Here is a 25310-nt window from a genome sequence, read left to right on the forward strand (position 1 = left end):
CTGTCGCTAAGCCATGGCTGTGGAGCTGTTCCCAAGGAGTGAGGTGTCGAGAAAAGCCAGAGTCCACGTCTAGCTCCCATTTAGGATGTCCCAGGGCATCACAGGAAGGTCCTCTGGCCTGGGGAGGAGGCTGTATATTTTCTAGGTAGCAAAGTGGAGATTGCAGGCAAGAAGTGCTGGTAAGGTTGATAAGGTGATGGGAGGCTGAGAGCTACTTTGTTCTGTACCCTGAAAGGAGTCATGAGCCTATTCGCTGTATGGGTACTTCATTGGTATGAGCTCTCAGGAAGAAAACAATTGTTAAAATAACCCATCTCAGGGAGGTAGAATTTTTCTCCCTGCAAACTGTACTGCTTTTGCCCCTCTGCCAACTTGACAGAATACAAACTGTGCTTTGGTTTTCAACCTCCATTACCACAGCCTGTGTGTGTGTGTGTTTTCTTTAAATGCTTATTTATTTCTTCAGTCTCCATTGTGTCCTGAGGGATCTGTCTTTGTGGCTAACTCCCTGGCATGTGTTATCTTAGTTCCACAACCAGGGATCAAACTCATGTCCCCTGTACTGTGGGATGGATTCTTAATGACCAGACCGCCAGGGAAGTCCCAGCCTGTGTTCCTAAAATTCCTGTTATACTTACACGTGGAATCTAAAAAATACAACGAACTGGTGAATATTACCAAAAGAAGCAGCAGACTCACAGATCTAGAGAAGAAACTAGTGGTTGGTCACCAGTGGGAGGCAGGGAGGGGAGGGGCAATATAGCTGTGGGAGAGTGGATGGTACTAACTGCTGGGGAAAAGATAAGCTCAAGGATATATTGTACAACATGGGGAATATAGCCAATATTTGGCAATAACTGTAAGTGGAAAGTAACCTTTAAGAATCTGTATAAAATACTTTAATAAAAATAAAGATCAAATACCTTCCCTGCAAAAAAAAATCCCTGTTATAAAAGTGATGATATTCCAGATTCCTTGGGGGGAGCAGCATCTCTCTAATGAATGTTTACAGGTTTATTTGACAACATAAAGTCCTGGGAAGTTGAACTCTGCACCCAGTCTACGAGCGGAATATCTAGGCTTCTCTCCAGCCACGTCCCGGCGGGCCAGGTCAGAGGCTGTCCACGTGGGGGACACACGCCTGGCATCCCTGGGCCACAGGGTGGGGGCCCTGAATACCAGCTTCGAGGAGCAGAGTCGGGGAGGCAGCTGCCCTCATGGGAGCACTCCCCCCCGCTCCTTGGCCCCTGTCCCTTCATGGCTCCCTGTGGGCACACTCAGCCACCTACTCATGGGTGGACTCAGGTGACACACCAGGAGTAACTCCAGAAGCCCACTTCCCCGTTTCCAACACCTAGATAAAATACATCTGTAATCAAAACCTGCCAGTGATCATTTATTGTTTCCATACAGCGGAAGCCTCTTTTCCAATGGGGCGGCAGGACATGGGAGCCTCCTGTCCTGCAGCATCCCCCTCCCGCCCCCCAGTGGTGCCAGGGTCACGACCTGACCCTCCCTGACCTGTAGCCGAGGCTGTGGTTCAGGCAAAAGGCCTGGCAGAGGCAGGCATGGTGCTGCGTGTGTGTGCAAATACTCTGACTCCTTGAATCAGCAAAGCCTTAGCGCTTAAGGAAAGGCAGCGGAAGAGGTCTGACACAGAAGGAAAACACAGCCGTGCCTCCAATTCCTCAGCAGCGGGAATGTGTGCGTCTAGGGCTGACTGCTTCGCTGGCTTCCCTGCCGCTGCTTCCTCTTGCGGAGGTGCCGCTGGAGCTGCAGCTTGTTGGTGAAGTACATCTGTCTCCAGCCCATGTCCTGGGCCAAGGCTTGCATGTCGGGGGTGATGTGGTCACAGGAACTCCGGACGATCTGCTCCCACAGTTCATCTGACATGCACAACTGTGGGTGGAAGAAGTCAGAGGGCAGTGACATCACACGCGGGTTAAGGGAAAGTCATTCACTCACTCACTCAGCATCACTGTCCAAATCCTGCTGCCTGTGAGACCTGGGAGGAAACACCGCGGATGCCTGGAGAGGTGCCAGTCATGGTTCCAGTTCCTGAAATTTCCTCTGTGGGGAGAGAGGGAAGCACCCAAGCATCTAAAGGACTGAGCAATACTTGATTAAGGGAGTAAACCGAGTCCTGATCTCATTTGAGATGCGAAATGCCAGCTAGTTATAAATAGTGCCCATACAACATAACATAGTTAATGCAGATAGCCTGGTAGGGTGAATTTCCGATTAACCACTTGGCAGAGGCTGACAATGTGTAGTTGACCCACCTTCAGCCAGAGCTGCAGGAGCGTTGCTAACTGCTGCTCAGGTGCCTTCATGTTAAACCCTGGCTTAAGTCCCCTCTGGCTTCCCAGGTGGCCCAGTGGTCAAGAAGCTGCCTGCCACGCAGGAGAGGTGGGTTCTATCCCTGGGTCAGGAAGATCCCCTGGAGTAAGAAATGGCAACCCACTCCAGTATTCTTGCCTGGGAAATCCCATGGGTGGAGAAGCCTGGAGGGTTACAGTCCATAGGCTCACAAAAGAGGTGCTCACGACTTTGTGACTAAACAACAACAGATAAGTCACCTCTCCCCCAGAGTTGTTCAGCGGACACCTTAGCTCACTGCAGGCTGCTCAGTAGTGAACCACACTGAAACAGACAAGCAGCCCTTGGAGACTGCCAACCGGCACACCTAAAATTTACACACCCTTGGGCCCAGGGTCCTGTCCACAAGTTTCTCTCCAAGTCCTTTGCATGCTTGACATCACCCCATGCAGCAGAGTGGCCTACAAGATTCAGTCTGCTCCCTGAGCCTGTAAGTACAGGGCAAAGAGAGCTGTTTTCTGGAATACCGTCCCCGGGATGTCCTTCTACTGTCTGGTCCTTTACCTGAGGGCCAGGAGGTTAAGGACAGACAAGACCCCTCCAGCCTAGTATCTTCACAAGACCATTTTGCCCTCCCTCAAGCTCAAAGCTGCCACAGTTCAGCTCCCATTAACCAAATATTTCCCACCAGGACTTTTCCAATTGCTACCATCATTTATGACAATGCTATTCATCGGTCTCCTGCTACTAAACATTCTTACCATGGAGATTTCCTGACCCCTTGCTGCCATGCCCCCAAATCCTTCTTAAAGCCTCTGTTACATTTATTATCTCTGACCTTAGTGATGGCCATGGTTTGTTTTTTGGTGCGTGTATGCAAGACCAGGAGCATTGAAAGGTGCTTGGATATTTGATGTTGCACAGTGATAACTCCAGCAGCAAGCCAAAATGTGCTCGAAGAAGGGTCCCGTGTGGGCCCCAGGACACTTCCTGGCTCCACGCTTCCTGTGCCAACTGGGCACTCAGGGGAGTTCATCGCCAACTTGATTCCCCCTTTCATGGGTTCCATCCAGTGGTCATCACATGTGAAAATCCAGCAGTGGAAAGAACAGCGGGAGTTCCCTAGTCATCCAGTGCTTAAGAATCTGTTTTCCAATGCCGGGGACTCGGGTTTGATACCTGGTTGCAGACCGAAGATCCCACATCCCGAGAGGCAGCTGAGCCCATGCATCACGACTACTGACCCAGTACGTGCTTCTCAGTCTGACCTCTAGGCTCTTCTCCACACAAACCAGTTTTCTCGAATTTAAACATCCAAACAACAGTGGCAGCACAACACACTCCACCTAGTCCTCTCACGGGTGAAAACATGTCTATTCTTTGCCTTCACCGCCACCCCACTCCTGCCACATCCCAACAGTCACTGCATACCTCTGGATGAGGCTTGTTCCTTCCAGTTAATCCCAGTTTATCTTTGTATCCTAGAATTATAAAGTCAATGGGTACTGACTTGCCCTACTTAAAATACTAAGCGAAAGGGAAAGAGGAAATATCGGTTTATGTACAAATGCATATATCACTGGGTGAGGAAGAAAATACAGGGAGATACTACAGTCCTGGATTCTGAAAGTGGTCACCAGTTCTTGGGATTTTCTCATTCTACTATCTGTTCCATTTTCCTTTTGTCCTCAGCCAGCACCTGAACTGGTCAAGATTTCTATACCTACTGATGTGGTCCAAACCTTCTCCAGTTCCTGCCAGATGTGAGCACATCTTGATCTTATAGGTAGAAGATATTTTAGTTTTCTTAATTAGGTTTTGCCATTGAATGTGCCAGAAGGCATTTGCCAGAGGGAATCCCTGGTGGTCCAGTGGTTAGGACTCTGTACTTTCACTGCAGGGGCCACGGGTTCGATCCCTGGTGGAGGAACTAAGATCCTCAAAAACCATGTGATGCAGCCCAATTTGAAAAAAAAAAAAAAACCACACACACAACAAAAACAGAAACAAAAAAACTCAGCTCACTTGCATAGACGGTCTGAGTCCTAGAAATACTTCTCTGTAATTCACTTGTGAATCAGCAAGTCTATTTTTCTCCGGTAAATAGGATTAATCACCTGAGTCAATATAGTAATGCTCATTTGGGTAGTTTTTTCTTTTTTTTTTTTTTTTTGCCTGTTTGTCCAGTGGCATTAGAAGTTCCAGGTAGACTGGGAACACTTTTAATTTCTAGTTTGGTGGAATCATTCTTATTCTTTGTGTGAATGAATTGATTCTTTGACCATCAACATTTCTAGCCTAGTAGCAGCCAAAGTTATGAAGAAGAAAGCAACATTTTTTTCACATTGGTGATTAGGTGTGACTCCAAGAGAGGGTTCTCCTATGTCTGTCCTTCAGTTGTAGCTACAGAAGAAAGAGGACCACATTCTACTCAGTCACTGGGAGCATGTATTACATCCTGTCAGACTGTGCTCCAACCTTCCAAAGTGTCCGTTAGCTGATGAGATAAGGGAGTAAGGGCCTCCAAAAAGCCATTCCCTCATTCCCTGAAAATAACTGTTTCTACATAGTGGAGTATATGCTAAGAGTGGGAAATTTTATACTCATTACCTTATATACTTATGTCTATTTGTTTAATAAGTGAATTTATTTATTTCAGAAAAAAATAATCTGAAGCATTCTTATGTGGGTTACCATGATGGAAAAATAAGGCATTTGGTCAATTTGTACATGATGTTGCTGAAGGAGCATGGTGTGCCAAGAAAGCAGACCCAGACCCAGAATAGGAACCTCACCCAAGGAAGACACGTCACTGCTTCCTCCATGGTGGAGAGGGTCCAGCGTAACTGACCTGGCGGTGGTGTTTAGTTGTCAAGTCATGTCCGACTCTTATGTGACCCTATGGATTATAGCCCACCAGCCTCCTCTGTCCATGGGATTTCCCAGGCAAGAATACTGGAGTGGGTTGTCATTTTCTTCTGGAGGGGATATTCCTGACCCAGGGATTGAACCCACATTCCTTGCTTCTCTTGCATTAGAAGGCAGATTCTTTATCACTGGTGCCACCTGGAAGCCTGTGTAACCGACCAAGCACTTTGTTAATGACTGGACCCCCCACCACCCAGAGTATCTTCTTGGGGGCTCAGCATTGCCCCCCGCTGTGAGAGTGGACAGATTAATCTTGAAAAGAGGAGACTCATGTGGTTGAGTCCGTGTACAACTTCCATCCTTGCCACCTGGGCACTTGGTTTATGAACCCAGTGGGAGAAAGGGACTAACTGACATGCACAGAACAGACCACCTCATCCATTACTGAAGATGTCCTCGGCACTGAGTGCTCTGTGGTGAACAATCACATGGGACACAAATATCCTGATTCTTTGGATTATTCTGAAAAGTCGATCCAAATACCTCTTTCCCCAAATTCCACACTAATCTCTAAATCTTGTTCAAGACCATCTAGGCAAAACATCAGGCTTTGTCCCACAGGAATCCAAGAGCTGTTTCTCAGCAGCAGAACAGTTATCTGCAAAAGTATCCATGACTTTACTCTAAAAACCTCAAAGGTATGAGCTGTAATTTTCCTGATGACGCAAGGATCAAGATAGACTATAGCCATACAGGCCACAGACACTCTAAGCACCAATCTGCTGGATCGTAAGGAGCAAGTGATTCGTCTGCTTACCCTGCATTCTGGACCAGCTGCTGGGCCCTACTTAAATCTGGCAACTTTATGGGCTACTTGGTAAATGAATCTGAGAAGCAAACTCAAATGTGTTATATGTTACCTTGAAAACTAAAAAGATCCACAAAGAACTGTGTTGCTTTCTTAGGATGCATCAATTCAGTCATTTCCAATTCTTTGTGACCCTATGAACTGTAGCCCACCAGGCTCCTCTGTCCATGGAATTCTCCAGGCAAGAATCAACTGGAGTGGGTTGCCATTCCCTTCTCCAGGGGATCTTCCCAACCCAGGGATAGAACCTAGGTCTCCTTCACTGCAGGCAGATTCTTTACCATCTGTGCCACAGGGAAGGCCTTTTTGAATAGCAAGTTACAATAAGGCAATGGATTCGAGATAACACATGGAGATGGCAGGTCTCTCAATTTTTGAGTTCATCTCCAACTCCTTCACATACACATATCTTACCAAGGCACCTAAGGTATCTGCTACCCTTGCTCAGCAGCATGATGTCATCAGTGTGGACTAGCATGTAAGAAGGTAATGGGATCAATATTTCTGTGATGTATGTATGACTCACAGCTGGAGAACCGACGTAGCAGCTAGAGAACCAATGTAGTACTAAGGCAAAATGATGAAAGTGTGCTGCCATCCTCGCCAGGTGAAAGCAAATCTACTGTGGCGTTCCTTCTGGAAAATCCAGGAAGATATAAGGAGGGTGTGTAAAAGGTAGTGGCAAGGCAGGAGGTGAGAAATGGTCAGACTGTAGATATATTTTGAAGGCGGGGCTCATGTGACTTGCTAATGAATTAAATGAGAAGCAAGAGGAAAAGGAAGAATTAAAGATGAGCTCTTTGACTTGGACAGCTATGTAAATGATATTTAGTTACAACACAGTGATGCCTCTAATAACCTGAGTCCCCAAGGGACTTTGTGGAGCAGGGCCTCCTGTCAGCCTCCAGTGGGTATGAATCATGAAAGAAATGAACATCTATTATTCTCTCAAACCACTGGAGCTTTAGGGTGGTTTGTGGTCCCAAGTCACAGTCTCTAACCTGGTCTATCTTAATATAGTGAGTAAGGAAAGCTTTTGAATTTTCCTAGTGTTTAATATGTAACTGCAATTTAAGGATGACTATAAGCTTTGACTTCTTCACAAAATAATGATGGGGGTCCTTCTTGTAGTGAAACTCATTCAGGATGGATCACCTTTGTGGAATCCCATCAATGAAATGAGAAAGTGGTATAGACAAGCCATCTTCTAACTTTATCCATTCTGTTGACACAAATGCCTGGAAAATCCCATGGACAGAGGAGCCTGGCAGGCTACAGTCCATGGGATCACAAGAGTTGGACACAACTTAAACCACCAGCCAGTACAAATTCCATGGTTTGAACTTGGTTCAGCAGAAATGCTGTTGTTGTTGCTTAGTCACTCAGTTATGTTCAACGCTTTGCAACCCTATAGACTGTAGCTCAGTAGGCTCTTCCATCCATGGGATTTTCCAGGCAAGAATACTGGAGTGGGTTACCATCTCCTTTTCCAGAGGATATTCCCCACCCAGGGAATGAACCCAGGGACCTCCTGAGGCTCCTGCATTGCAGGCAGATTCATTACCATTGAGCCGCTGGGGAAGCCCTGTCATTAGAAATGACTCAGAGGTAAATATTCTAAAGATGTAGTAAAAAGGAATCTGAGCTATCATAAGTATATAGTAACATAGCAGAAAGGACAGGGCTTCCCTGGTAGCTCAGATAGTAAGGAATCCGCCTGCAATGCAGGGGACCCAGGTTTGATCCCTGGGTGGGGAAGATCCTTTGAAGAAGGATCCACTCCAGTATTCTTGTCTGGGAAACCCCATGGACAGAGGAGCCTGGTGGGCTACAGTCCATTGAGTCTCAAAGGGTCGGACACAACCGAGCAACTGACCACAACTCACACAGGAGGAAGGACAGTGAAGACTGCGGCTGTTCTGAGGTGTAAGGACCTTTTCTGCCTTACTGCTCACGGACGCTCCCATGTGACCTGAGGAAAATTCTTTCAAGGCCATGGCCTGTCATTGTGGAACCTACCTGCTGCAGCTCTTGTCCAACTGAGTGAAAAAACACATTCGCATACTTAACTCCATTTGTAAGAGACAGAACATTTTCCTTATGTTCTTCAGGTACCAAGGTAGACAAGGTAACCAGCAAACATAAGGTGATTTGAGCACTGGCCCTGACACGTAATAATTAAGTCCTCCTGGACATTCTATTTATTGCTCCAAGCCTGTCTCCATATCCGATCTTGCATTTGGTCATCGAAGGAGCAGAATAAGATGATTTAAGCACACTGGCCACCAAGTAAGGCTGCCTGGGCCCAGCAGCTGACTCCATTGCTCATTACTTGTGTGCTTTACCTGAGTGTCTATTTCCTCCTTGATAATCAAGTCTGGGTGGTCTCTACCCGTCCATCCCACAGCCCTGTCTGAGGACTGCACTGGATTATGTACATCCAATGCTTAGCACACAGTAGGTATTCAATAAGCGGTACTTACTGTGACTACATGGAAATGATGTTAAACTTTTAGTGCTGTGAAAGTTACTAGGGGTAACACAGATAAAGCACATGGAAAGATGTAATTGATGGGCAGGAAAGGGAGACGGAACAGATGCTACCTCACCCATTTCTGAGAAGACACTGGAAAGAAAGGTCCCACGGGCACCTAGCTACTGGGGGGCCAGTTCAGTTACCATGGTTGGGAGTCTGGGGAGGTCTCCCAGCACCAGGATTGAGAGCTCTCCCACCATGTGACTGTCTGAAGGTGATCTGACCGTGCGCCTGACTGATGTCCCACACCATGGACCCACCTGATGTTTGGACCCACCTGGTCACACCAGCTGCCACTACCCACCCCACCCATAACTTCAGGAGGTCAAGCAGTCCACTCTCACCACCCTTGGCCTGGCCTTGGTGGGGTCCTGCTTTGCTCCCATGCATTCTGCTTTCTTTCTGGAGAAGGGGAAAAGTGTGTAAGCATTATCTCTGTTCATGATACTATTATACTCACTTTGGAGCAGAAAGCAGGCTATAGTCTTTACTTTCATACTTCATGCTGGTCTCAACGCATTCCAATAAAGGAAAAGAGTGAATTACAAACAGAAATGAATAGAATAATAGGGCATCATCATTTAAGACCCTTTCTGCATAAATATTAAAGCCAAAAACTATTATATTCACATCATGAATGTTACTGTTAAAGAATCTTATGATACTGACAACTCTCCAGACATTTTGATGTTAGGCGGGTCATTCATTGTTATATCCCACCTTCAACAGTCCTTCAAGGTCCAGTTTCTCTACTCAGATTACAACATATTCTAAATATAAACAGTAAAGGAAAACTCTTAGACGATTTCTTAGTATTAAAAAAAAAAACAGATCTGAACCTCCTTTAAAAAATATGAACTGTAGATGATTATTTCTTTCCCAGCACAATACATTTCAGGGTGTCAGTGTATCTTATGTAACAGAGATTATGGAAGAAAATGATGAGGTTTGGGGGGAAAGGAAGGAATTCTTAGAGCTGAAATTTCCACCAGTGTAACTTCATTTATGGCTCATTATATTTCATAAGGAAAATATTTAGTTTTGTTTTGGATTATAAGTTAGTCCACAAAATACCCCCAGCCAGGACTGCCAAACCCTGGGGCTCTTTTGCTTGATACATATCAGGGTGCAAAACACAAAATACCCATCTTGACTGTGATTCCAGCCACTTGGATCCAAAACATAGCTGATCGTGGATTTAGCTCCCCCTGGTGGTGGTGCATGAACTTAACATACATAAACTATGCAGAAGTTGTAAGGGATCCTTCAGTACAGTTCAGTTCAGTCGCTCAATCGTGTCCGATTTTTGTGACCCCATGCACTGCAGAACACCAGGCCTCCCTGTCCATCACCAACTCCCACAGTTTACTCAAACTCATGTTTATTAAGTCGGTGATGCCGTCCAACCATCTCATCCTCTGTCGTCCCCTTCTCCTCCCGCCTTCAATCTCTCCCAGCACCAGGGTCTTTTCAAATGAGTCAGTTCTTCACATCAGGGATCCTAGGACTTATCTATTAATAGCTAAAATCTTTCCTTTCACAATGTGAAAGTTAAGGCTGAGAGAGGATAAGCGTGTGACTGCCCAGGGTTCATGGTGGGGAGTCACCGAGTGAAGAACAGAACCCAGCTCTCTGGCCTCCAGCTGATTTAAACGCCCACACTCTCTGTACACAGTGAAGATGTCAAAACAACCCCGTCACCCTCACCCCAGGCTTCCAGCCTTTCAGAGTCTCATGAGATATTTAATCTGCAGAGTTTTATTAGCAAGTGATCAGATTCTTGTCCTGGGTGCTTAGAATCAGGTTGTAAGTAAATGCACTTGCTAGGTCCACCAAGAACTACGCAACCCAATGCCCAGGGCCTGGCCTGACTGGATCCACTGGCTGCCCAGGTGGTTCGCCTGCTTGGCCAGACCTGGGAATCACAGTCATGGACAATTTGGGACCATGAGGAAAAATCTGCTCTCCATGAGCCGAAACGTGACAGAGGAGGGACTTTCTCCCTCAGTGGGTTTCATGGGGGCCTGTTCCTGAGTTCCGGACAAGAAAAATATGTCCACTTGCTGGCCATGTTCATACCCCTACCTCCCATCTGAACCTCAGCATCCCCCAGGAAGTTCCCACGTGGCAGCCTTACCTCAGTGAGCTCGCCACAACCCTAGGGCTGGCCCTTGGTGTGACGTTCTAGTGTCCCGTGACACGGGATCCACATTTCAGGGATATGCTCATCTGAGCCAAGTTCCAGTAAAGAGGAGGGAAGGTTATGATGCTTAAGAATCCACCTGCCAATGCAGGAGATGCAGCCTCGATTCCTGGGTCAGGAAGATCCCCTGAAGGAGGAAATGGCAACCCACTCCAGTATTCTTGCCTGGAGAATCCCATGGACAGAGGAGCCTGGCAGGCTACAATCCACAGGGTCACAAACAGCCAGACACAACTGAAGCGACTTAGCACACAGCACACAGAGCGACTTAACAGCAACAATAAAGAGGATGCCTCTATGTCGGTTTACCCAGAGAAATACAAACTTCCAGCTCACCAGACCTTTAGATGCTCATCCCTGGAGGTTCCATAGCTTGGTCAGAGTGAAATCAGAGCAAGGCCAGGCAGCCAGATGGCCCTGATCACTGGTGGCATTAAGTGTGATAAGTGGAAACTTACAGACTTGGCTGTGGGCTAGCACCACGGGCTCTCCCAGGCTCGGACTCCTGCCCACCCAGAGTTCCCACACCCTCTGTGTCTCTCATGTGTCTTTATGCTTCCAAGGCAAACTCAATTTTGCAGAGTCTGGTCTGGCCATAGTCTGGGGAGTTATTTATAAATAGCAGAGGGAAAACAATCTAATGTCTATCATTAGGGATCTAGTTTTAAAAATTACAATTAGTCCATATAACAATAACTTAAATCACTTTTCTAAATTGAAGATTTATATGTACAGACATGAAAGAGTATTTAAAATATGTTTTAAATAAAAACACTGACAGAGAACAATATATAAAGTGCTACCATATGCTTTTTAAAAGAGTGTGTGTATATATATGTATATATGCTTACACATCTCTCTCTCTCTCTCTCACACACACACACACACACACTTACATGTGCATAGACTCTCTCTGGAAGGACATACAAGACACTGGTAATATGACTGTAGCTGGAGATGAGAATTAGAGGAATGAAGATCAAGAATGGGAGGGAGAAATACTTTTTACTACACATTAAAAGACATATAATTTTTTTTCAACTATCAACCTGGTTATTGTAATGCAAATCAATTTTCTTTTTCAAAAATAAAACAAAATTGACATAACACAAAACCCAACCAAGGGAGGGGCATTCAGGAGTTAAGAGTGGTGTGTCAGAAGGGAGGACATTCCTCCAAAAGAAAGTGTTAGTCACTCAGTCATGGACTCTTTGGATTCATATGGACTGTAGCCCACCAGGCTCCTCTGTCCATGGGATTCTCCAGGCAAGAATACTGGAGTGAGTTAACATTCCCTTCTCCAAGGATCTTCCCGACCCAGGGATTGAACCCAGGTCTCCTGCTTTGCAGGCAGATTCTTTACCGTCTGAGCTGAAGGGAACAAGGTAAGAAAGGCCTAGGGGCACAGAGAGCTGAGCACGCAGGACAGCGCAGACAGTCTACCTTGCTGGGGTTGTGGGTGGGAACCGGGGCTGGGACACCGTGGCATGAAGTGCCAGCCAAGACTTTGGATCTCATTCTGAAAATGGGGGGACATCACTAAGAGTCACTGAGCAGGGCAGTGACATGACCAACGTGTATTTTAGAAAGCCACCTTCAGCCCGACGAATTAGCGAGCAAGCCACCAGGAAGAGACCGCCAGAGAATCCTGGAAGTAGAGATGGGTCAGGGAGTGGGAGGCCTCATCCTTTGAATGTGACAACCGAGAGGTTACTGTGAATGAGGCCAGAGATATTAGGATGCATGGACAGAGGGGAGATGAGAGAGGAGGGGTAGGCGGACAGAAGACCAGGGATACCCAGAATTCTGGATGTTATAAGACCAGTGAAATTTTTAGAAATCAAACAAAACAACAATTAAAAACCAAAAGAAAATTGCTCACTTTGTAATTTGCCAAGTAAGGGTAATTTGCTACAATTATCATGTTTTAATATCACTGTTTTATAAAAGAAGGGATATTCTAAATCTCCCAGAATGGTCATTTACATGAAACAAATTTATATTGTTATCACTCGTGTGTGTGTGTGTGTGTGTGTGTGTGTGCAGTCACTCAATCACGTCTGACTCTGCGACCCTATGGACTGTAGCCCCTCCAGACTTCCCTGTTCATGGTATTTCCCAGACAAGAATACTAGAGTGGGTTGTCATTTCTTCCTCCAGGGGATCTTCCCGATCCAGGGATCAAATTCACATCCCTTGCATCTTCTGCATTGGAGGGCAGATTCTTTATACTGTGTCACCTGGACACACCCTTACTGTTCCCATTTTCTCAGGGATTATAAAATTTCAGTTAGATGAGTGATGCTGGTTTGCTGAGTGTGAACTGACATGTAAATCCTTTTTTTCCCAAACAGGGAAGGGAAGAGATTGAATAAGAATGGAGCCAAGAGGACCTCCCATGTGGTCCAGTGGTTGGTGACTGAGACTCCGCACTTCCACTTTGTGCGTGCTAAGTTGCTTCTGTCGTGTCCGACTCTTTGCAACCCTAAGGGCTGTAGCCCACCAGGCTTCTCTGTCCATGCGATTCTCCAGGCAAGAATACTGGAGTGGGTTGCCATTTCCTACTCCAGGGGCTCTTACCAACCCAGGGATCAAGGCATAAATTCAATCCATGGTTGGGGAAGTTCCATATACTGTGCAGTGTTGGAGGCCAAAAATTTCTTTAATAAGAATATAGTCAAGAGTTTTTGTTTTATGAAGAATGAGACTGATTTGAGAAAAGTCAATATACTGAGAGGAAAAAACAACTGAAAGACTTAGAAATAAATAAGTGTAACGTAGGATCCCAGATTGGATTGTGGAACACTGAAAGGAGATTGGTGGAAAAAGTGATGAAATACAAATCAAGTTTGCAGTTTCATTAATAATATTGTAGCAACACTAACTGCTGAGTTTTGATAAATGTCCAGGTTAGGGGAAGCTGGGTGAAGGGTGTATTCAAACCTTTTGCATTATCTTTACAACACTTTTATAAATCTAAAATTTTTATAAATAAAAAGCAAAAATACATGTAACAACAAGTATACGGAGGGAAAAGGGCTTCCCTGGTGGCTCAGTAGTCAAGAATCTGCCTGCCGATGCAGGAGACACAGGTTCCATCCCTGATTCAGAAAGATCCTACACGCCGCAGAGCAACTCAGCCCGTGGGCCACAACTACTGAGCCCGTGCCCTAGCGTCTGGGAACCACAACTACTGAGCCCACACTCCACAGCTACTGAAGCCCGTGCACCCTAGAGCCCTCGCTCCGCAAGAAGAGAAGCCCTCCCAGCTCAACTAGAGCATAGCCCCCGCTCACTGCAGCTAGAGAAAAAAGTCCGAGTGCAGCAACGAAGACCCAGAACAGTCAAAATAAATAATTTTTTTTTTTTAAAGTAAAAGCAGATAAGTGACAACCTGAAATCCCTCCGGCTAGACTTTGGCACCAGGTGGCAGGTGGCACTGACCTGGAACAGGAAGGAGACCTCCCTCCCTGGGACCACAGGAAAGGGTGGGGCAGGGACATGAATAATTTGCCAGTAAATTTGCCCCCAGTTCAGGATGACGAGCTCCTCGGGGTCAGGGACTGACGGATGCACATGGCTACCCGCAATGTACAGAAGGGTTTTTCCTATGTTGTCAGTGCTCAGTAAATGTTCATTGAAAATAAATCAATTCCATGACTTTAAAAAAAAAATGCCCCCAAAAGTTTGAAATAGAAGACTTCTTAATAAAATAATGTAATAACTGATGGGACAAAACAAAAATGAAAGTAGTTTATAAATAAAGGGGGAAATAGGCAAATGACCACAATATTCAAACTGACAACAGAAATGAAAGGTTAATATTACACAGAAAGAAAAAAAAGCAGCAGCCTTGGATCATGTTCCATCTTGGAATAATTCTGCTCCTCAAGGATTCTGAGGGCTGAAATCAGCAACCTAGAAAAGCCTTACATTAGAGCTCTGGGTAAATTATGGAGGCTATTATCAAGATTGCGCTAAAATAATGGCAGGACATTGAGAGGGAGAGGACTAGCAAGTGGAAATGAGCAAAGCCCGGAGGAAAGACAGCTGCTCCACGTAAGGAATCGAGTCCACGAGCCACTGCAGCTGCTGTTGATTTTCTATCAAATCCTTCCACTGACTCTCAGGACAGACCCAGGCCCTGGTAGAAGCTTTTTGTACATTCCCACTCCTATATTTTATTCACTTAAAACTCTCCTTCAGTGGTAGAAACAGCAAGTCACCATGCTATGCACCTGGAGCTGTAGGTCAATTACATATCAATTAAAAAACAAAAAACCAAACAGCAAACAAACAAGCATCCCCCTTCCTTTAAAATATGAATAATCAGCTTCCTAGCAGCAACAAGTACAAAACTCCTAACTTTAATACCTTTTTTTAAGTGGAAAAAAATATACGGTATGATGATTATTCATAATACTTGCTTCTGGTCCTCCATTTTATGGTGGGGGGGAATCAAGTATATATGTTTTTGTACTAAAAAGGGGTATATTAAGTAATACATACTGTATAGCTTAAAAATTAATATATAAAAATGAAGAAATTTTATTGTATAACTATGGAAAAAATGTTGACTTTTTAGATAATAAGATTATGATTTGAATTACCTTGGGAGATATTGCACACTCTCTTGTGAATGGACATTGCCTTGGTACATTACAGCTAAACACTGTTAGGGTTCTTCAGTTGCAAACAACAGACTCCAACTCTGATTAACTTAAGCCGATGATGATGATGATGATGAAAGTCGCTCAGTTGTATCCGACTCTTTGAGACCCCATGGACTATATAGTCCATGGAATTCTCCAGGCCAGAATACTGGAGTGGATAGCCTTTCCCTTTCCAGGGGATCTTTCCAACCCAGGGATTGGACTCAGGTCTCCCGCATTGCAGACAGATTCTTTACAAGCTGAGCCACAAGGGAAGCCCAAGAGTATTGGAGTGGATAGCCTATCCCTTCTCCAGAGGATCTTCCCGACCCAGGAATCCAACCGGGGTCTGCTGCATTGCAGTGGATCCTTTACAAACTGAGCTATGAGAGAAGTCCAACTTAAGCCCCAAAGCATACTAAACTGTTTCAGTCATGTCTGACTCTTTGTGGCCCCATGTACTGTTGTCTGCCAGGCTCCTCTGTCCATGGGATTCTCCAGGCAAGAATACTGGAGGTGGGTTTTCATGCCTTCCTCCAGGGGATCTTCCCAACCCAGGAACTGAACCTACATCTCCTGTGGCTCCTGCATTGCAGGCAGATTCTCTACCACTGAGCCACCAGGGAAGCCCCATAATGGAAGGATAGTATGTGTGTGTTTAGTACACAGCAGCAGCCTAGAATGAATGACTGAAAGGGCAGGAACCAGGATCTAGGGAGAGGAACTAATAATAGTTGCATCAAGGTCCTGATGTTGGTTGCAATCACCACTGTGTTTTTCCATTCCTGCGTCCTTCTGCTGAGAATCCAGAGTTAGTAAGAGAGCTTTGATGAGCTTGGGGCATGAGGCAAAAAACAGGGCACTACAATGAACAGTGCCTGAGAATCACCCATAGTGGGAGGACAGGTAATTCAGAAAAGGGCTCTTACTGGAAGAAATGGAAGTGGATGGGGAGTAATGACTACTTGCCTTCTTCTTCTATGCCACCATGCCTCTGCCTAGTTCCTGCCTGGACTTGAAATGCACCTCTGACCTGGAATGTCTCTAGCCGGCCAGACCACATGACAAACTCCTATTTTCCCCTCAAAACCCAGATAAAGTAACCCATTTCTGTGAAACCAGGCAGAGGAAATCACTTTGTACTCCTCGGGCCTTTTCACACTTCACTTTGTTGAATTGCTATACTGCATTGTAATGATTTGTACTTGTATGGCTCTCTATGAGACTGTAAGTTTCTCAAGTGCAAGAATAATGTCCTTTCAACTCTGCTGCTTCTGTGCCTCGAACAGGATCTGTCATAAAAAAAAAGAATTCAACAAATGCTAAATGCTTGCTGAAATAAACGTAAATAACAAACCACTTCTACATTTAACAATAAGAAAACCTGAAACAAAATTAGACAATTTTGAGGAAGCACAAGGACAATTCTGCAGAGACACAAAATAATTTGTTACCTTTGCAAATCTGCGTGATGTTTGAGAAAGCCTGGCAATGTCTTCAAGATCCAGATAAGAAATGATATTCAGCAGCAAGTTGTCTGAGAGCCGTTCAAGGAAGTCAAATTTACCTTCACATAAATTGAAGACATAGTCTAATATTCTTGAACCGAATATTAAGGCAATTTGAACTGCAATTCAAAAAAAGCCAACAAAACAACATGGTTATCATGTGCAGTCACAGAAAAACTATGATCGTTATCAGTAACACAAGCTCTGGGGCATTTTTCCCCTGAGAGTGACGTTAGATTTGCTGAGTCATTCCTACTTTCATCAAGCTGTCTCTGGGACCAGTGGTATGTATTTACGAGGTATTTGTTTCCAACAGCTGCCTCTGACCTGAGATCAAAATCTTTTAGGTATACTCAGTGTTGAGCACAGTGATGGACTGAACCAAATTACAGTCCAAACAGCTGACTTAACTAGTCTTCATGTCATCCCCATCTTCATCCTCCCAATCGCCGAGACTAGGTAGAATGCTGGTCCACGTCATTTTTTTCTACCCCTCTGCCCCCAAATTGGTGTGAAACACTTTAATAGCCCTTAATTTTGATCAATTTTTGTTCCCTTCTTGTTATACATTGTTTCTCTACCAAACTTCCTTCTTCACCTTCTTTCTTTCCCGTGAAATTGTGAATTATGAGTGGTTAAATCCAGGGGGTGATTTTTTTTTTTCCTTTCTTTTACTTAGCTGTATTTTGCAATCTTTTCTTATCATAAACTCCATTTTACCAATGTAATTTTTTTCATAATCTAGAATGAATGGACAGGAGGAAGAAAGAAGGGAAGAAGGCTACCACCCTTTTATGAGAAAGAAAAATGGGGTTACAACAGAGGATTTTATCCATGTGGATCACAGCGGTTTCAGCACTGGGGACTTTGTTTCTTGAAGCTCATTTTTCACTTCTGCCTCCAAAAGCACCACTATGTTTGGCCTTTCTAGAGAACTTCTCTCAGAACAGACAGAACGGATTCTCTATAGGGGACTAAGTGTCCAAGATTTGGGGACGCTTCCTTCCCAACATGGAACATTCCTTCCAGGGCAAGTGGGATGAAGCTGTCAAGAACACCGGGCTCCTTGCATAAGCAGGCAGACCAGTGATCCTAGAGGTTGATGGTTCTCCAATTTCAAAATGGATGTAAGGTGAGGGCTATGTTTATGTAAAAGCTCTGATTGTGCTAACCTGGAAGAGCCAGCCATATAAGATTTCTCTCCAAAACTGGTCAGTCCAGCTTTCTAGAGGCATTAAGGGTTTTAGTTGCTTCTAAACTACAAGTGCTTCTAATTCAAAGTCCTTCTAAAGTTCAAAGTTTTTCTTGGGAGGAAAATAACCCCTCAAAAACTCATCCTCACAGGGTACTATTGTGAAGAACCCCTGGCCCATCAGCAGAATAAGGAAAAAGAGGTGCTTACTTATTGGAAAAACAAAACCTTTAGTGTAATAAATTTCCTTAAAATAACTGGAGATATTTGAACATTTTAAAATGCCAGGAAAGCATGCTCAAAGTACATGTCCAGATATACTTTAGAAAGTCTCTACCAGGACTTCCCTGGTTGTCCAGTGGTTAGGAATCCTCCCTCCAATGCAGGGTCTGTGGGTTCAATCCCTGGTCAGGGAACTAAGATCCCACCCACGTGCTGTGGGGCAACTAGGCCCATAAGCCCCAACTAGAGAGAAGAATGCGCACCGCAACGAAGATCCTGTGCACCTCCACTAAGACCCAACACAGTCAAAACAATAAATAAGCACTTTTTTAAAAAAGATAGTCTCTACCAATAAGGTCTTTTAAGTTAAAGTTATAAAAGTTATAAGATATAAAGTTATAAAAGTTAAAAGTTAAGATAAAGTTGTAAAAGGACATATAACCCCTAAGTATGTGATGGGGTAGTTTCAAATTATACAGGTATGGGCATACTTAGAAAAAAATTTTTTGTATGTTTCTGTTTTTTTCTTTTTTTTTTTTTAATAGCCAATAGGTCACCAACCTTAACTTCTTTTAAAATAAGGAAAACGAGGTTAGAACAAACCCCATTTTGAAGAGTAAAGTCCGTGCCTTCATGTTGGATTGTGTGACAGCCAGCCTTCCAGAGAGACCCGGTGTCTCTCCTCCTGGACTCATGCCCCTGTGTGTTCCCAGCCCATGGTGAATGAGGGCTGGCCTAGGTAACCAGGAGGAATTGCAAAAATATCCCAAGGCTGGGTCACCGAAGACACTGGGGCTTCTGTCTTGCTGTCCCGGGTCACTCACTCTCGGAGAAGTCAAGGGCCATGACCTGACACTACTCCACAGCACCATAGAGAGGTCTGTGTGGAAGGAAACTGAAAGAGCCATGTGTGTCTGTCCCCATGCAAGCCATGGCGGAACTGGATCCTCCAGCGCCATCCAAGCCTTCTGATGACTGCGGTTCAGACAACACTATGCAAGATCCTGGAGCAGAATGGCTGAGCTATGCTGCTCCCAAATTCCTGACCCTACTCTCTGAGTTAATAAACGTTTATTATTTTTTAGGGCTTCCCAGGTGGTGCAGTGGTAAAGAATCCAGTTGCCAATGCAGGAGACACAAAAGGAGAGGGTTTGATCCCTGGGTGAGGAAGATCCCCTGGAGAAGGAAATGGCAACCTACTCCTGTATTCTTGCCTGAGAAATCCCATGGATGGAGGAGCCTGGTGGGCTACCATTCATGGGGTCATAAAGAGTTGACACAACTGAGCGCACGCGCGCGTGCACGCACACACACACACACACATTGTTTTAAGTCATCGTGTTTGGGGGTAATTTATTACACAACCATAGACAACAAAGATTTAGGTGCCTGCAACTGTTGTGGAAACCTAGAATGTGGGAATGGCTTTGAAACTGAAAAGTAGCAAAACTTTGAATGAGCTTGAGGAAAGTATGCTGTGAAAGTACTGCACTCAATATGCCAGCAAATTTGGAAAACTCAGCAGTAGCCACAGGACTGGAAAAGGTCAGTTTTCATTCCAATCCCAAAGAAAGGCAATGCCAAAGAATGCTCAAACTACTGCACAATTGCACTCATCTCACACACTAGTAAAGTAATGGTTAAATTTCTCCAAGCCCGGCTTCAGCAATACATGAACTGTAAGCTTCCAGATGTTCAAGTTGGTTTAAAAAAAGGCAGAGGAACCAGAGATCAAATTCCCAACATCTGCTGGATCATCAAAAAAGTAAGAGAGTTCCAGAAAAACATCTACTTCTGCTTTATTGACTATGCCAAAGCCTTTGACTGTGTGGATCACAATAAACTGGAAAATTCTGAAAGAGATGGGAATACCAGACCACCTGACCTGCCTCTTGAGAAACCTGTATGCAGGTCAGGAAGCAACAGTTAGAACTGGACATGGAAGAAGAGACTGGTTCCAAGTAGGAAAAGGAGTATATCAAGGCTGTATAATGTCACCTTGCTTATTTAACTTATGTGCAGAGTACATCATGAGAAATGCTGGGCTGGATGAAGCACAAGCGGAATCAAGATTGCCGGGAGAAATATCAATAACCTCAGATATGTAGATGACACCACCCTTATGGCAGAAAGTGAAGAGGAACTAAAAAGCCTCTTGATGAAAGTAAAAGAGGAGAGTGAAAAGGATGGCTCAAAGCTCAACATTCAGAAAACTAAGACCATGGCATCTGGTCCCATCACTTCATGGCAAATAGATGGGGAAACAGTGAAAACAGTGGCTGACTTAATTTTGGGGGGCTCCAAAATCACTGCAGATGGTGACTACAGCCATGAAATTAAAATATGGTTGCTCCTTGGAAGAAAGGCTGTGATCAACCTAGACAGTATTTTATTTTATTTAAAAAAAATTTTTTTTTAATTATTTATTTTTATTTTTTATTTTTCAGTGGGTTTTGTCATACATTGATATGAATCAGCCATAGAGTTACATGTATTCCCCATCCCGGTCCCCCCTCCCACCTCCCTCTCCACCCAATTCCTCTGGGTCTTCCCAGCCCACCAGGCCCGAGCACTTGACTCATGCCTCCCACCTGGGCTGGTGGTCTGTTTCACCACAGATAATATACATGCTGTTCTTTCGAAACATCCCACCCTCACCTTCTCCCACAGAGTTCAAAAGTCTGTTCTGTACTTCTGTGTCTCTTCTTCTGCCCTGCATATAGGGCCATCGTTACCATCTTTCTAAATTCCGTATATATGTGTTAGTATACTGTAATGTTCTTTATCTTTCTGGCTTACTTCACTCTGTATAATGGGCTCCAGTTTCATCCATCTCATTAGAACTGATTCAAATGAATTCTTTTTAACGGCTGAGTAATATTCCATGGTGTATATGTACCACAGCTTCCTTATCCATTCATCTGCTGATGGGCATCTAGGTTGCTTCCATGTCCTGGCTATTATAAACAGTGCTGCGATGAACATTGGGGTGCACGTGTCTCTTTCAGATCTGGCTTCCTCAGTGTGTATGCCCAGAAGTGGTATTGCTGGGTCATATGGTAGTTCTATTTCCAGTATTTTAAGAAATCTCCACACTGTTTTCCATAGTGGCTGTACTAGTTTGCATTCCCACCAACAGTGTAAGAGGGTTCCCTTTTCTCCACACCCTCTCCAGCATTTATTGCTTGTAGACTTTTGGATAGCAGCCATCCTGACTGGCGTGTAATGGTACCTCATTGTGGTTTTGATTTGCATTTCTCTGATAATGAGTGATGTGGAGCATCTTTTCATGTGTTTGTTAGCCATCTGTATGTCTTCTTTGGAGAAATGTCTGTTTAGTTCTTTGGCCCATTTTTTGATTGGGTCATTTATTTTTCTGGAATTGAGCTTCAGGAGTTGCTTGTATATTTTTGAGATTAATCCTTTGTCTGTTTCCTCATTTGCTATTATTTTCTCACAATCTGAGGGCTGTCTTTTCACCTTACTTATAGTTTCCTTTGTTGTGCAAAAGCTTTTAATTTTCATTAGGTCCCATTTGTTTATTTTTGCTTTTATTTCCAATATTCTGGGAGGTGGGTCATAGAAGATCTTGCTGTGATTTATGTCGGAGAGTGTTTTGCCTATGTTCTCCTCTAGGAGTTTTATAGTTTCTGGTCTTACATTTAGATCTTTAATCCATTTTGAGTTTATTTTTGTGTATGGTGTTAGAAAGTGTTCTAGTTTCATTCTTTTACAAGTGGTTGACCAGTTTTCCCAGCACCACTTGTTAAAGAGATAGTCACAAAGCCACAGTCATCAAGACAGTATGGCACTGGCACAAAGACAGAAATATAGATCAATGGAACAGAATAGAAAGCCCAGAGATAAATCCATGAACCTATGGACACCTTATCTTTGACAAAGGAGGCAAGGATATACAATGGAAAATAGACAGTATTTTAAAAAGCAGAGACATTACTTTGCCAACAAAGGTCTGACTAGTCAAAGTTATGGTTTTTCCAGTAGTCATGTATGGATGTAAGAGTTGGACTATAAAGAAAGCTGAGCACCGAAAAATTGATGCTTTTGAACTGTGGTGTTGGAGAAGACTCTTGAGAGTCCCTTGGACTGCAAGGAGATCCAACCAGTCCATCCTAAAGGAGATTAGTCCTGGGTGTTCATTGGAAGGACTGATGTTGAAGCTGAAACTCGAATACTTTGGCCACCTGATGCTAAGAGCTGACTCATTTGAAAAGACCCTGAAGCTGGGAAACATTGAGGGCAGGAGGAGAAGGGGATGAAAGAGGATGAGATGGCTGGATGGCATCCCCGACTCAATGGATGTGAATTTGGGTAAACTCCAGGAGTTGGTGATGGACTGAACTGAACTGAACTGAGGAGAGTGTTAGTTAAAGTCTGAAAAGCCTTCAATAGATATTATACTGTGCTCAGTTACTCAGTCATGTCCGACTCTGCAACCCCATGGACTGTAGCCTGCCAGGCTCCCCTGTCCATGGGGATTCTCCAGGCAAGAATACTGGAATGGGTTGCCATGCCCTCCTCCAGGGGATCTTCCCAACTGAGGAATCAAACCTAGGTCTCCCACATAGCAAGCGGATTCTTTACAGTCTGAGCCACCAGGGAAGCCCAAATATTATACTAAGTAAATAGAAGCCTGACAGACTCTGAAGAGGCTTTACAGGGTAGGTTTAAAGAAAAGTGAGGAAAATATTACGTAAATAATAAAAACTGGAGAAAAGGGAGGAAAAATCTGGAGGAAAGGGAATCCTTGCTATGTAGTGGCAGAAAGTTTTGCAAACTTCTGAATGTACATTGTTCTACAATTTTGACTTTGAAAGCACATGCATGTTTTCTATAGTCAAAACTCAAAGCAGAATTTCTTAAACATTTTTTAAAGATTCTATTCTTAACTATAAAAAATTGTAAGGTGATTGGGAAGAGTTTGAGCAAAAGATATGTAAGACCATAATGTAGAAAATATTAAATCTAAATAAATGGAGAGAAACACCATGCTCATGTTGGGAAGACCAAAGGATCACAGTTCTGTCAAAAACCTAGAAAGTTAATCCAAATCCAATTAGAATTTCAGCAGGGAGCTCTGCATAGATTTACCAGCTGATCTTAAAGCTCAGAGGCAGAATAAAAAGTCAAGAACAGCCCACGTAAAGAATAGAATGACGGGCTTCCCTGGGGGCTCAGTGGTAAAAGATCTGCCTACCAATGCAGGAGACATCAGTTTGATCCCTGGTCCAGGAAGATCCAGGAAGCCCATGCGCCACAACTACTGAGCTTTTGCTCTAGAGTCCTGGACCTACTACTACTGAGCCCATGCACTGGAACTACTGAAGACCAAGGCCCTAGAGCCCGTGTTCCACGAGAGAAGCCGCCACAGTGGGAAGCCCGTGCACTGCAACTGCTGAAGACCACACGCCCTAGAGCCCGTGTTCCATGAGAGAAGCCGCCAGAGAAGCCCGTGCACCATAACGAGAGAGCAGCCCCTCCTCACTGCAACTAGAGAAAGCCTGCACAATGACGAAGACCCAGCACAGCCAAAAATAAATTAATAAGTTTTTAAAAGACTAGGACATCTCTGGAGGCTCAGTGGATGAGAGTCTGCCTGCCAACGCAGGGGACACTGGTTTCATTCCTGGTCCGGGAAGGTTCCATATGCCTCAGGGCAACTAAGCCTGTGCCACAACTTCTGAGCCCGTGCTTTAGAGCCCTCGAGCCACAACTACTGAGCCGACATGCTCCAACTACTGAAACCCATGCACCTAGAGCCTGTGCTCCATGACAAGAGAAGCCACCGCAATGAAAAGCCCATGAATGGCAATGAAGAGATGCCTCCGCTTGCCACAACTAGAGAAAGTCCACTTGCAATGATAAAGACTCAGCACAACCAAAAAATTAAAAATAAATACATTAATTAATTTTTTCAAAAAAGAACAGAAGGAGGAGGAGGCAGATGAATTCATCTCCACAGGTAAGAGAACTTACTATAAAAATTGCAATTAGAACAGTGTAGTTGGCATAAGACGAATAATCGACCAACAGAATTAAATATCCCTGGAAATGGCAGATGTACATTGGAACTTGCAACAGGTAAGGATGGGATTACAAAACAGTGTGGGATAATAAGCTATCCTATAAATGGTGCTGGCCATATTGACAGGCTATACAGAAAAATAATAATATTTCATATCATAACCAAAAGCAAACTTGAGATAACTTAAAGACTAAATATGAGAAACAAGTCACAAAATATTTAGAATTAAACATAGGAGTATATCCTTATGAAATCAAGGTAGGAAAAGATTTATTATACAAAACAAAAGTACAAGTCATATATTAAAAGATTGACGAATTTGAACTCCATTAAAACCATAAACTTCTTTATGGGTAAAACTCATAAACAAGGTGAAAAGATAAACCAAAAAGAGTTGGAGAAATATCTGTAGCACATATAGCCAAACCAAAGAATTGGTATTCAAAATATACATGGAAAAGTTTCTACAATGAATACAAAGAAGGTAAACAACCAGACAGAAAAATAGACAAAGGAGATGAATTAGCAGCTCTCAGAAGGAAATTGGTCAATAAACATAAGGGGTATTCAACATCATAACTAATCAGGGAATTTGCACACCAAGCCTGGCAAAATTAACATGTATCTCTGATTACACTAAATGTTTGTGAGAATGTGGGGAAATAGCATCTCTCTCATAAAATGCCAATGGAAATATAATCTGATTTAACTTATTTGGAGAGCAGACTATCAATACCTAATAAAGTTGAAGAGGCACATATTTTACAACTCAACAAACACACCATGACATGCTTGATTTAGAGAAATGTTTACACATTGCACCAGGACAAATGAAGATTTATTGCTCCAAAAAAGTGGAAACCACCTAACTATCCTCAGTAGGGGAGATGATTGAG

At 44.0% G+C, this 25310-nt stretch overlaps 1 protein-coding gene across 1 annotated transcript in view; it reads right to left on the reverse strand.

Annotated features, from left to right (window-relative positions):
• Window positions 1–1428: 1428 nt before the first annotated feature.
• FBXO36 (F-box protein 36) overlaps window positions 1429–25310 on the reverse strand; it is a 96450-nt gene continuing 72568 nt past the window's right edge. Inside the window, exons 3-4 of the mRNA XM_065930397.1 lie at window positions 16901–17073; window positions 1429–1899 (exon numbers count right to left, since the gene is read on the reverse strand). Coding sequence (XP_065786469.1) covers window positions 1711–1899; window positions 16901–17073 — 362 coding nt within the window. The 3' untranslated portion in view covers window positions 1429–1710. The remainder of the gene's footprint in view (window positions 1900–16900; window positions 17074–25310) is intronic.

Source organism: Muntiacus reevesi, chromosome 3 (genome assembly GCF_963930625.1).
Source record: "Muntiacus reevesi chromosome 3, mMunRee1.1, whole genome shotgun sequence".
Classification (NCBI taxonomy): domain Eukaryota; kingdom Metazoa; phylum Chordata; class Mammalia; order Artiodactyla; family Cervidae; genus Muntiacus; species Muntiacus reevesi.